Source organism: Mastomys coucha, unplaced genomic scaffold (assembly GCF_008632895.1).
Source record: "Mastomys coucha isolate ucsf_1 unplaced genomic scaffold, UCSF_Mcou_1 pScaffold6, whole genome shotgun sequence".
Classification (NCBI taxonomy): domain Eukaryota; kingdom Metazoa; phylum Chordata; class Mammalia; order Rodentia; family Muridae; genus Mastomys; species Mastomys coucha.
The window spans coordinates 2,078,417-2,092,442 of NW_022196912.1; the positions used below are offsets into that span (position 1 = coordinate 2,078,417).

Below are 14,026 nucleotides of genomic sequence, written 5' to 3' on the forward strand. Positions count from 1 at the left end.
TCTCTCTCTCTCTCTCTCTCTGGTGTATGTGTGTATATGTGTGTTCTGTATCTGGGATATGCATGTGTGTGAGGGTACCCCTTCCAAGTTCTCTTATTGTGGAAACCAAAAGATGATGTTGAGCGTATTACTTTATCACTCTGTCTCTGCTCTCAACTCCCTTTTGGACACAGGTCTCACACCAACCTGGAACCCACCAACTGTTAAAGCTGGCTGACCTACAGGCCCTGAGATCTGTGTGATTCCACAACTTACACTAAGCCAGGCTTTTATAGGGTTGTTAGGACTCTGAACTCATGCATGTGTAACAAGCACTTTACTGACCAAGCCTCTTTTATTCAGTCTTATGTGACACTGTTTAGCCCATCAGTTTTTCTCCTGACTTTTGCCACTTTGCCGCCTTTGCCACCCCCCAATTCATATTTTCACTTTCAATATTATGTGTTCATTCAGTGTTCCTCAGATGCATGGATTTCCACAGAATAGCCCCTTAGCAGGCTCAGCCTCTTGCAGAGTGGAAGAAACTCAGGACTCACTCTGACTTCTTCCCTTCAGTATTTGCTATGCTGCTGCATTGCAGTCCTCTAGCAATGTGGATGCTTCTGGCCATGTGTTTAGTTATCTACAATGCAATACTGAACAAGGGGCCTTTTTAATTACAAGGTAGCTCTCTAAATTATTATTCTACAAGAAAATTCTTTATAAAAAAAAATGGTGTGAGCCGGGCGGTGGTGGTGCACGCCTTTAATCCCAGCACTTGGGAGGTAGAGGCAGGCAGATTTCTGAGTTCAAGGCCAGCCTGGTCTACAGAGTGAGTTCCAGGACAGCCAAGGCTATCCAAGGCTATACAGAGAAATCCTGCCTCGAAAAACCAAAAAAAAAAAAAAAAAAAAAAAAAAAAAAAAAAAAAAAAAAAAAGAATGGTGTATATATTTTATCTGTTCTACAAATAACCTACTATTCCTTAAAATTGACATAGACTGAAATTTAAATATGGGATGACATTGGGTGGAATACTGAAGGAGATGGGCAGTTATAATGGGTAATCGAATACCACATGGTTAAATTGAAGAAACAAGACATATTCAATATATAATGCTGTGGTGCTTAAATGAAAGGACACATGATTAAAAGAGTAATACTTGTTCAGACTTGAATTAGTTAAAGGCATTTAATACAACTACAATAAAATTTTTATTGGGTTATTTCCAAATTACTTTTATTATTTTAAAACTAACATGAAAATACTACATAGTTTTTTATTTTTCACAAATACACTAACCAGATGCAATCTAAATTAACATTTTCTTTTAGAATATTATTACGGATTTAAGTCATATCCCTGAATTAACAGAAATAACAAAGAATACATACAACTTGCTATCATTAGATAGTATCAGTGACCTTTTATGGCCCTTTTAACTTGCATCAGAATTCCAATAGAATTTTCTGAGTTGGCAGAAATACAATCTGTGTTGTTCATCTGTCAACCAGTGGTCATACATGGTTGCCAATTGTGTACAATATGGCTGCAGCACCTGAGGTCAATTATTGGTGTTATTTAATTCTAACTAAAATGTTATTGTTGACACATCTTTGCTGTTATTGTTGACCTCTATGTTGAATCATGTTAGGGGAATGCTACTCTTGCCATTGTAGTATCCCACATTTATAATATGACCATTTGGAAGAGTGAATCAGGACAAGGAGGAGGATTTTATTCTCATCCTTAGCTACAAATACGTAACAAGACCAGGTTTCAAAGAACCAAGGGATGAGTGTAATTCACCTGAAGACAACTTGACTTAATCTCTACTTCTATTTATACAAACATTAACAGTAGAATTAGATATATAAGGATATATATATCTTATTTATTGTCTGTAATAAATAGAATAATTATTTTCTCTAGGTTTAAAGAAATAGATGTGCTACTAGTGATAATGTAAATGTATTTATTATGGTTCTCTTAATGTATTATGTTAGAGTTTATAACAGAAAAAATAAATAAAAAAGCAAAGTGCAAGTTTGTTCATGAAAAGCAGGACAGTTAGATGCATATCTTTGGACCTACAGGTCAATGTAATGGCAGATAATAGTATGCCAATATTTGTAAGCATATTTTTGTTGCTCTTGTTTTTTGTTTAGTTTTGTTTGTATTTTTTTTTTTTTTTGGGTTTTTTCGAGACAGGGTTTCTCTGTATAGCCCTGGCTGTCCTGGAACTCACTCTGGAGACCAGGCTGGCCTCGAACTCAGAAATCCGCCTGCCTCTGCCTCCCAAGTGCTGGGATTAAAGGCGTGCGCCACCACCGCCCGGCTTGTTTGTATTTTAAGGTTGGTATTTAAAACTTCTTTTGAAGCTAGGAAGTAGGAAGAATTTTTTTTTAATTGAACACATTATTATATAATAGTCTGGCCAAGAATTTTAAAGAAACAGATAATGAAGTTGTATAGTAAACATGTTATAGTTTAAATTTTAAACCTCAAAATTGTGTCCAAACTATGCACTTTCTTTTTCTGACAACCACAGTCCCATTTATAACTTAAAAAAGCATGTATGAGCTTGCTGTTGTGTTACTCACAGAATGACTAAAAGTACTCTAAGCTATATAGAGAGTAAACACATTAAGATATTTTATATTATCACAAATGAATTGTTCATTTATACTCATGCATGTTGCTTAAAGGGGGCCTAACATTTTAGGAAAACATTAAGTGAGGAAGTTAGGGTCAATAAATGAATAGGAGGTAGGAACTCCACTGCTCAAGGTTATGGTGCTCTCCTACACACAGACTAGCACTGAAGTCAGTTAACTACTAGAGATTAGTTCTCAACTACATGCATGACTTCTGCAGTGCTGTCAAACTGCTTATATTCTGAACCAACTATTTTCTTTTAATTTGTTTTGTAAAATATTAAAACAAAAACTTGAATTGATGAATGTACTTAGTTTTTATTGCTTCATTGTTGCTGATTCATATACTGAAAATATAGGTTCCCTGCCTAGCTTCTAAGAGATGTACTGTACACAAAAATATAAAGAGCTATTTTATCAGATGAGTTTCTAACTAAAGTGAAAGAACAAGTGGGCCTCAGAAGGCTATTCTATACTGGATGAAATCAATGATCAAATATTTGCTGCTGAATGAATATATCCTTTTATATAATTTATTATTGTTATTATTATTACTATTATCTTTTTTTACAGTCCAGTTCTTATCCCCATCTGGTCTACCGCCCTCTGACTGATCCTCATCCTATTCCTCCTCCCCCATCTACAAGAGGTTGTTCCCACCCATCCCACCAAAACTGCCCCTTCCTTCAGCTTTAAGTCTCTCTAAGGCTAGGTGTATCATCTCTCATTGAGGCCAGACCACGCAGTCCTCTGCTGTATATGTGTCAGGGGGCTCAGACCAGCTAGTGTATGCTGCCTGGTTGGTGGCTCAGTGTCTGAGAGCTCTCAGGGTTTCAGGTTGGTTGAGACTACTGGTCTTCAGTGGGTTTGCCTTCTTCCTCAGCTCCTTCCAGCTTTTCCCTAATTCAGCCCTAGGGGTCTCTGCCTTCTGTCCATTGATTGGATGTAAGTATCTGCCTCTGTCTCAGTCATCTGCTTGTTGGGCCTCTCAGAGGATAGACACCATAGCATCAGTAATAGTGTTAGGCCTTGGAGCGTCCCTTTGAGATGCATTCCAATTGTGTAGTCACTGAACCTCCTTTCCCTCAGTCTTTTCTCCATTTTTGTCCCTGCAGTTCTTTTAGACAGGAACAGTTCTGGGTTAGAGTTTTTGACTGTAGAATGGCAACCCCATCTCTCTGAGACTAGATGCCCTATCTTTCTACTGGAGGTGGGCTTATAAGTTCCCTCTCCTCACTTTTGGGGATTTCACATAAGGTCCCTCCCTTTGAATCCTGAGAGTCTCGTACCTCCCAGATCTCTGGCACATTCGAGAGGGTCACCCCACTTCCTTCCTCCTAAGAATGCCTATTTCCATTCTTTCTGCTGGCACTCAGGGCTTCAGTTCTGCCCCTCCCCCCCCCCCCCCCCCCCCCCCCCCCCCCCCCCCCCCCCCCCCGCCTTTAACCTTAGCACTTTAGCTTTTTAACCTTCTTGAGTTCTGTGGATTGTATCCTGGGCATTCTGTACATTTTTTGCTAATATCCACTTTTTAGTGAGTATATGCCATGTATGTCCTTTTGGGTCTGAGTTATCTCACTCAGGATATTTTCTAGTTCCATCCATTTGCCTACAAAACTCAAGATGTCCTCATTTTTAATAGCTGAGTAGTATTCCATTTTGTAAATGAACCACATTTTCTGTATCCATTTTTCCGGGACATCTTTGTTGCTTCTGGCTACCACAAATGAGACCACTATGAACATAGAGGAACATGTGCCCCTCTGGCATGGTGGGGCATCTTCTGGGTATATGCCCAAGAGTGATATAGCTGGATCTGCACCTATTTCCAATTTTCTGAGGAAACTCCAGATTGATTTCCAGAGTGATTGTACCAGTTTGTAATCCCACCAGCAATGGAGGAGTGTTTCTTTTCTCCACATCCTCACCCTGAATTTTTGATCTCAGTCATTCTGATTGGTGTAAGGTGGAATCTTAGGGTTGTTTGGATTTGAACATTTCCTTAAGTGCTTCTCAGCCATTTGAGATTCCTGTGTTGTGAATTCTTAGTTTAGTTCTATACTCCAGTTTTTGATCAGGTTGTTTGGATTTTTTGGAGGTTAGCTTCTTGAGTTCTTTATATATTTTGGATATTAGCCCTCTATCAAATGGGGTTAGTGAAGATTTTTTCCCAATCTCTAGGTTGCCTATTTGTACTATTGACTTACAGAAATTTTCAACTTCATGAAACCCCATTCATTAATTCTTGATCTTAGAGCATAAGCCACTGGAGTTCTGTTTAGGAAATTTCTCCCTATGCCAATGAGTTCAAGGCCCTTTTCCAGTTTCTCTTCTATTAGATTTAGTGTATCTGGTTTTATGTTGAGGTCCTTGATCTACTTGGACTTGAGCTTTTTGCAAGGTGACAAATATGGATCTATGTTCATTTTTCTACACACAGAATGACAGTTAAACCAGAACCATTTACGAGGCTACTATACCCAGCAAAACTCTCAGTCAACATAGATGGAGAAACTAAAATATTCCAGAACAAAACCAAGTTTAAACAATATCTATCTACCAATCCAGCCCTACAGAGGATTCTAGAAAGAAAACTCCAACACAAGGAGAGTACGTAGACTAAAGAAAAAACAAGATATTAATCATCTCACAACAAAACCAAAAGAAGAAAATCACATACACATAATGCCACCTACAACAACAAACATAACAGGAACTAACAATCATCTGTGTCCAATATCTCTCAATATTAACACACAAAATTCCCCAAGAAAAAGACATAAGCTAACAGACTGTCTATGCAAACAGGATCCAGCATTTTGCTGCCTACAAAAATACACATCAATAACAAAGACAGGCACTACCTCATAGTAAAAGGCTGGAAAAAAAGTCTTCCAAGCAAATGGTCCCAAGAAATAAGCTTGAGTTGCCATTGTAATGTCCAATAAAATAGACTTTCACCTAAAAGTTATTATAATGCTTGTTAAAGGAAGTAAGACATTTTGGGCTATAAAAGAAATGCTAGGTTTCCTTTAAGTTTTAAAGACAGTAAAAATTTGTAGATTATTCTACCCTTCATGCTAAGCAGTTAGAATGCTTATCCATAAATACAATTAGGAACCTCTGCCTCACCATTGATGTTAAAGCAAAGACTTGTAGATGTGCTAACAGTGTAGGAAGAATGGTAAACTATTTTTCAATATTTTCTTCAACTTTATAAAATCAACAAATTTTTTTAATTAATCAAGAAAGTTTTAATCTATAGTGTTCCTGCTACTTTCAACTTGATAAGTGCAGTACAATCTCCATAGTCTTCCTGTTCCTTAAGCTCTCTGCATGACTTGGGCATAGAGGCCTCACTACTGAGGTATATGATGGTTAAAGACGTTAGTAGTAGCACATGAAAAATGGTGATGAATATTCTGCTGTTAGTTCCTTAGTTTTATTCTCCTTTTCGTAGAATATAGGGTTCACATTCCTTAAGAACTTCTTAATATTAATTTACTCATAGTTTACACAAATGTACAGTGTTTCTCATTGTTTTCCATTTTCATCGGAATGGTTGATTTAAAGAATAAACTAAAGTTTTAGTATATTTTGATTTTAGCTATTATGTTTAGGATATAGGAGCAACAGTTTCTGGAAAACTACCAATTTATAAATATTACATCTGTCCCTTTGAGGCTGTTGGTACTCCATCAGTGTTTACCTGAAAAGGTTGACTGGATATGTTTAAACATTTTGTTGTCCTAGTCTAAAGCATTTTCATTTATGGAGCATAGAGGAGTTCTTCACACCTGTTTTCTTCCTGGCTAAATAGTCTACACTGAAAAGGTCATTAAATATTTGTGTTGTTTTATTAGCAATATTTTAGTCTGAACTGAGAGTTTCCAGGAAATTTAAATCTGATCTAATTGCCCTAACAGGAAAAAAACAAATTTAGATGTGTTTCAGTGTTTTCTATAAAATTTTAACATTAACCATAAATGCCAGTACTTGCAAATATCTTGAATTTTGCACACAAAGCAACATGAACAATGAAAACTTTGGAGCAGTTTAAAAAGCCCTTTTATTACTCAGTATATTTTCTTTTTAAAATATTTAACAAATATGTACAACTGTTATGGAATTTAAAATAAGAACTGGAAACATTTCTTATTTCAAATAAATTCTGGTTCTGTGTACATATAAAATATCTAATTGGTAAGTCAGTAATTTTATATAAACAGCCTTATTTTATGTAATATATGCAAATTTAATTTGTTAAGCACTAAATTTAGATTTCTTCCTATAATACGGTTCAGTCATGTTTTATGCAAACTCCTCTGAATTTCATTCCAATTTTTTTTCTTTTTCTTAGAAAAATTTAACATATGTGTTTTGGACTGTTCCAAGAACGCAAGTCTAGACAAGTAGTCACAAGTATTTTAAGGTCTCTGTGGTAGTGATTTATGAACAACAACAAAACTCTGTCCATCTCAGAGATTGTTAATGTTTCCTTTAGAAAAATGTCACCATCCTTTAGTAGAATTTGGTGACATAGAAAGATGTCAACAATGCAAAGATTAAGGTAGATTGTATAGCATTCTGTATTATAGACACACAGGCCAGAAGACTGCTATTGATCTGTTTGTCGAGAAAACTACACTGATCATTGGCATCCCTGATGTACTCAGAACCATGAGCAGACACATTCAAAATTATCTCCCACTCTGGTCCCAGAGCTTTACTTTAGGCTTTCTAAATATTCTTATTTCAGACTCTCAGAAGGGCAGATCTTGCCCATCTGATAGAGCTTTCTTTAGATCATTTTGAGCATGGTGGCATAGCTCAGGCAGGGAAACTCTTGGGAAACACTACTCAGTGTTACTTGCCCATCCCATATGTAAGACACTTATTACTCAATAAGTAATCGCAGCATGGTCAAATGGCTTGACCAGATGCATTACAGACTACCGTCATAACCATTCATGCAATTCCTAAGTTCAACTCCTGAGATGAATGTACAAATACAAAGCTGGAAATCACTCTCTACTTCAAACTAAAATAAGAAAAAAAAATTCAAAAATACTTGGGATAGCCTCTTATGTAAAGAAATCAGCTTATAATGTAGGAGTTGTTGAATATCTTTTATAGTAGATTGAGCAATTCTTGAGAAGTTCCCACAACTACTTCAACAGCATTAGTACCAGAACAGGATAAGTGCTCCCCTGCCTTCTGCTGCCCTTGTCCTAGCCCTCTCACTGCTCTCTATGAGACTCAACTCTGAGATAGAACATTTTGAATTGAATATGCAGGTTTCTTTAATTTCTAAAAAGTGTTAGAAATGCTGGACTCATCTCGCTCCAGCTGTACTTGATCAAGTCATAGCTCTTCTTTCACTCCTGAGCAGTGAAGGAGTTGGCTGCACTCACGGCCCAGGATCAGGACTCAGAACAGGCCGCTGAGAAAACCTTGGCATCTTATTTGTGTGGTTTTGGAACAGGAACTGAAGCCATCTGTTTAAAAAAAAAATGTTTTGTAATTTGCCCAATTCTTGCCCAGAGCTGTTTCTTTCCTCTTGCAAGTATCCATAATAGATGTTTATGCTTCATTTTCTGTTTGAACCTCCTCTTGCTCTGGCCGGTGTTTCTCTTCCTCTGGCTGAGCACTGCATAAATCCATGGTCTCTGTGATTCCCTCCATTTCTTAGTCCTTGAAACATCCTCAGACTGTTGAAATTTTCTAAAGCCTTTCACTGCCAACACTAAAGGAAATTAAAGCAAGCTCCATCCTGTGCCACCATGGGAACCAGACCCTTTCATCCTGGTATTCAGTCCCTGCAGTAAGGTTAAAGTCTTAAGAAGCAATGTGAGGAGCTAGAAAATAAGAGGATAGATGTTCCAGATTCATTGAATGGACCAGGGAGTAGAAGTGTAGTTTTGTTCCTGTTGCTTGCTGTCACCAGCCCCAGTATTGCATCTGTGTGATAAGTTACCTTACTAGTGCCAGTTTGCATGGAGGAGGAAGAGAGTTAAGGACAATGAAGAGAGTCAGTCCCAGGCAAATGAAAGAAAAGGAAGGAAACCTAAGTAGGGGAGAATATGCCTGGGTGGCTCCTGGTAGCTTTGTAGGCCAAAAACTAAGGACTGCAGTGCCACACAAACTTACCACTGCTGCACATTTAGATGAGGATGCTCACAGTGTTCAACAAATTGATTGAATATGCCAGAAAGTGTTATTTGTGGCATTTTATTCCAAACTCTGTTTGCTCTGCAAGATTCAGTCTTTCAATTTTTTTGAGTGGGTGGGGAGCATACTGAAACAAATACATTCATTTTCTTATTTATTTTTTCTAGATGTATAGATTTAATATTAAAGGCAGAAACTATAATGAGATATTTTTAGGCCAAAGCCCAGGGCTCCAGCAGCCTAAATAGCTTCAGCTTAAGCACTTTCATCAGCATGCCAATTACAGGCCAGTAATGGTGAAAACAAAGGAAAGAGAAAGATATGAAAGCATCTAGAGTCCTCAGGTCCATTTTAGCAATGCCAACTTGAATTTTAAGTTCACTAGAAGGCAAGTGATATGCATAATTAAGCAATCTTTGTCAATGTATGGTCCTATTAAGGTTCATGATTGCCTCAGCTCATCTTTCAAGGTGTTTCCATAAACTGCTAGCCATTGCCATCACCTGTGGAGAGCCTCTATTTCCTGCACAGTGACTGCTTTAGTAGTGCCACCTTCATGGAGAATTGCCACACTTGGATGTGTTGGAAGGAAGAGGAGGGGAGTGGGTTTAGGATAGAGAGTGGCATGGGGTTTCTGTCCTAGACATCCCTAGATATCTGGCTCTTCTTGGAATCCCAGGTGACTAGGTTTTAAGACAGTGGCTTATCTGTGAGGCTTCAGCCTGGAAGAAGAATGAGATGTATTAAATAAGCAGACTCAAGTAGGAATGTGACCTGGCACAAAATAAAGAAGACAGACACCAAAGGAAGTCTGGGATGCCAGATGTTCATCTTCCATTTTTCCTTTGTGGGCCTAACTTTGATCTCAAAAGCACAGTGAAGGCAACTCAGGTCTTGACACCACAGTGAAGCAACTTCTTTGTGCTATTTCAGGCTCTTTTTCTGTCCATGCATTCTTACAAGCTAGGCAAAAAAGAACCAAATGTAAATAACTACACTTCAACAGTAACTTAAAGAGACACCGGACAGTATTCTGCTGGCTCCCTTCATGCCAGCACATAGATGCCAGATTCCTAGCATGAAATATCTGATTCTCATTTGTGTGAGAAAAGATTACTTTAAAGGAATGAAACAGAAAATGTTCAATTTCTAACTTTTATACAGCTAGGGAGTACAAAAGCAAGATTTTCATAAAAGAGAGTAATAATTGTAGAGTTGATTACTGCAAGACCTGCCCATGCACTAGTACAATTAAATTTGCAAAACTAAGGACCCAGGGTTTTTACATGTAAGGGATTTGTCCTCATTTGACGAGGCTTACAGGTAAGACCAGCTGGGTCACTTTTTACTTCCCATTAAACTGAAAATCAACTGCTATCCCTGTATACTGCAGAATACCAAAACTCAGTTCCTCCCTGTTGCTGCTCAAAATCCTGATAGCATTTTTTTGTATAAGTATACACATACTCACTGAAGTTGGAGAGAAAAATCAAAACTTTGTTCTAATTCAGCATACACTGTTTCATGTAAGAGCAGGCTAGAGTGCCAGAGGGGGAAAAATGCCTGGGAGTGGATTGATAAGTTACAGTTGCAGCTGCATTAGGAAATAATGCACAGGTTAACCTCAGGTCAACGAATTTGAACTGATCATAGTCAGAAAATGGGCACCAGAGTATAGTGCAGAATGGAAGGAGGAGAGAAGGTTGGCGTTTTGCTTTTTTTCTTTTCTTTTCTTTTATGTTTTGTTTTGTTTGTTTTGTGTGTGTGTGTGTGTGTGTGTGTGTGTGTGTGTGTATGTATTATTAAATCTAAAAATGATAGAAACTTAAGGCAAGTCTTATTGAAGCCTTCTTTCTTCTGCATGTTTTACATGAAGCTAATATATCCCTTATATTTTGATCTAGTACCTTAGCTCTTGGGAAAATCCAAATATTCTGAGACAAATTTTCTTAACATACACAGGTCAGGATTGGTTGCATACTGGGCCAGACTTGAATTTTCTTACCAGAGGCCCTTCAGTTAAGCATATTCTCTGTCTGAGTAAGAATGGAGAAAATCTGAATGTCAGGACATGGTCCACAGAACTACCTTTGAGCCTTTTTCACTCCTAGCAGTAAAAGAGAACTGTCGCTTGTAGATCGAGCCAGCGACCTTAACCTAAGTCACTAGGTGCTCTTCCCTACAGCAATTCAATATTGTTAGTGGAATTGATTCTCCTCAGAATTTAAGGGGTTCTTTTACTTTATGAAGTTATTGAGTAATAATTCAAAAATGATTTAATTAGAAAACAAATTTACAGAGGCACTAGTGTAAATTCCCTAAACATTATAGTTATTTGTATATTTCTAATGTACAGCAGTAAAATAACATTTAAATATTTGTGCTTATGTCACATCAGAATTCCTATCTATAAGTAATGAATTCAGTCCATTTATCTAGTAAATTGAAAACCAAAACATTTTTAAAAACCAACAAATATATGAATTTTTTAAAAATGTGTTTCTTTCAAAATAAAATTTAGCAGAACAAGTATTGCCATAACATATTGTGTCCCCACTAATCCGCTAACGGGTGTCTCTTAATATTAAAAGGTGTTAATATACTTGTCTATTTCAGGTTCTATGTATGTAATTCAAACGAAATCACAATTTTCAATTTGTTGGTCACTTCACCCACTGGAAAGGTGTCAGTTCAGTCACTATAACTAAGTAGTAAGATGTTTTGATGACCATTAAACCTAGACTCTGCCCTGGGTTCCTGAGACTCCCATCCCTTCCACTTTAGTCCTATCTGCCAAGTCCCATTTTGAAACTGGTTTTTATTGCTGAATAAGTATTAATCAGTTTAAGCTGTGTACATTTAAATGAGTTACATATTAAATATATTTAAAAGTTGTATGTGCGTTTACATATATATACACACATAAAAATATATTTTAAAATATAAAATATATGAATACCAAAGAGGTATGTGCAAACACAAAAGGACCTCATTAAACATTAGCCTTGGCTTAATGACATTCCCAATCATGTTCCACAAAGAACTACAACATGACAAAGACACAATTAGCCTGATTGATACACTTCTGCAATGGCCACTTTTTCTATTCACCATATTTTCAACATTATCTTAATAAATTATATCATACTGTCTATAAGATAAAATTTGACCTTCTAACAAGTAAACAAAATAAATTGTAGATATGAGTTGCTTTCATCCATTGTATTATTCTAGGGAGTATATTAAAAGCATTCAAAAGCAAGGGACAATGCATAACACATTTGACAGACGAGAATAACTTTGGGTGAAATTTCACAGCTATTTTCAATGTTTTGTTTTGCTTTCTTATTTTTAAACAGAGATCCAGATCAATATATAGAAATAAATCCTTTTAGGACTACTGAAAAATAAAAATAAAAAGCTTTTTAAAATTGCCTGGGAAGACTTTACCAGAATCCTGAAGTCACAATACAACTTGCTTTACACGGAACACTGAAAGACTCATTAACAAACAGTCCTTTGTTCAGAATCTGACTGCTCTTGCGATTTTGTCTCACATCTGTAAATGCCACCAATGGGAAGGAACCTGCTCCCCTGTGGTTTTGTTTTTCCCCTTGAATGACAGTGACAGAGCACTTTGCATGATGTGTTTGGTGCCTTGCATGAGGAAGACATGCAAAGGCAAGGTCCAGTCTGCATGCTGCTTAATGAATGTCTTTCCTTTCTCTCCTCCCTTGTCATGTGCTTTCAGAAGACAACAATGTGGAAGGTGGGTGCTTTCTACCTTATTTTCCAATGCCCATTTGCTTTTTATTTCTCAGTATTAATAGATTTCATCTAGAATATAGACGGTAAGTTGACCTTTCTGAATATCCCTTGGTTTCTAGTTGTGTAACACTTTGCATATAGAACACATATACAATCTCAATGCCACTAGTCTTAAGGTAAAATCTCCATCAATCTTATTTCTAGTGTCTAAGACATTTCACAAGCCCATATAAGCCTTAGAATATTTAATGCAGTGTTCTGTATGGAAAAATTATACAAATATACTTCTTTTATTTTTTTTAAAAAGAAAGTGTTCTTTTGCCGTTTCCAACACAGTGCATGATCCTATTTCCATTCTTTTATTTTTTTCTTTCCTTCCTTCCTTTCTTCTTTCTTCTTTCTTCTTTTTTCTTCTATTTCTTTCCTTTTTTCCACTTGATGGAACAAAGTGGTTTCTTTTCAGTCAGAAATGTTAACAATTTTGTCATTTAAACTTCCTTCATTTTTATCAAATGATTTGAATTATAAAAAATAACAGATAAAATGTAAATATGTAAAATGCATGTATTTAGACTGATATACAAGTCATTGCCAGTGGAAATGAAAGCTCACAGCCCTACAATAATAAAATGGGTAAGTAAATTTGTAACATTAATTATGTGTTAAAACTATGATTATTGATTGAAGTTTTCTTAGACAATCACAGCCATAGAATTTTGAGAAAGTTATATATATATATATATATATATATATATATATATATATATATCATACACACACACACACACACCACACACATATATATGTTACCTTTGGTTCCTACAAACATTTTTCAACCTTTTATTGTTAAAGAAATTGAATGAATAGCCACAATCTTGGAAAGATAAATACACAAAAGTATTAGTTGGTGCAGAATAATAGACAAAGCAAAGTCTTTCATCATTCCATGTACATTTTTTAAGAATGGTCTTGCTGTATATCTCAGCCTATAGAGCAGGCTGTCCTCAATCTCACAGACATCTGCCTCCCTTCACTTCTGAGTGCAGCCGCCCCTGGCTATCCCATATTCTATAATTACAGCATTACAGTTACAGGTAATGTATAAGCAGCCATGTGCCATAACAAGACATTTAATATAAATTACTTGACTGCTGTAATTTGAAATGCAGTCATTGTCATTCCATACAAACAACTGCATTTCTATAGTTGAAGAATTCCTACAAAGGGGCTATAGTAAACATGACAGATTATTACAATTGAGGTGACTGAGAGGTCATTTCTCTTGGAAAAGAAGACTTCATTGTAATATAACTTTGATCAATAACCTGGTTGGTCAGCAAATTTGTCATTCTTTCATGGACAATAATTATAACTGATCTGTTCTGAATTGAACAAAATGGACAAAAACTTCCGAAGAAACCATGTAACATTTCTCCCAAATGTTGACTTT

The 14,026-nt window shown here is 36.4% G+C and overlaps 1 protein-coding gene across 31 annotated transcripts in view; it reads left to right on the forward strand.

The window, feature by feature from the left end:
- Nrxn1 (neurexin 1) overlaps positions 1 to 14,026 on the forward strand; it is a 1,104,407-nt gene that overhangs the window by 87,866 nt on the left and 1,002,515 nt on the right. For 22 of the 31 annotated variants that reach the window (XR_004114363.1, XM_031356553.1, XM_031356556.1 and 19 more), the window contains exon 3: positions 12,560 to 12,577. The exons of 6 other annotated variants lie outside the window; for them this stretch is intronic. Coding sequence is in view for 24 of the 25 variants with exons in the window: in XM_031356553.1 (XP_031212413.1) it covers positions 12,560 to 12,577 (18 nt within the window). In the remaining variant the exon portion in view is untranslated. The remainder of the gene's footprint in view (positions 1 to 12,559; positions 12,578 to 14,026) is intronic. 3 more of the 31 variants (XM_031356554.1, XM_031356562.1, XM_031356558.1) reach the window with 1 other exon arrangement.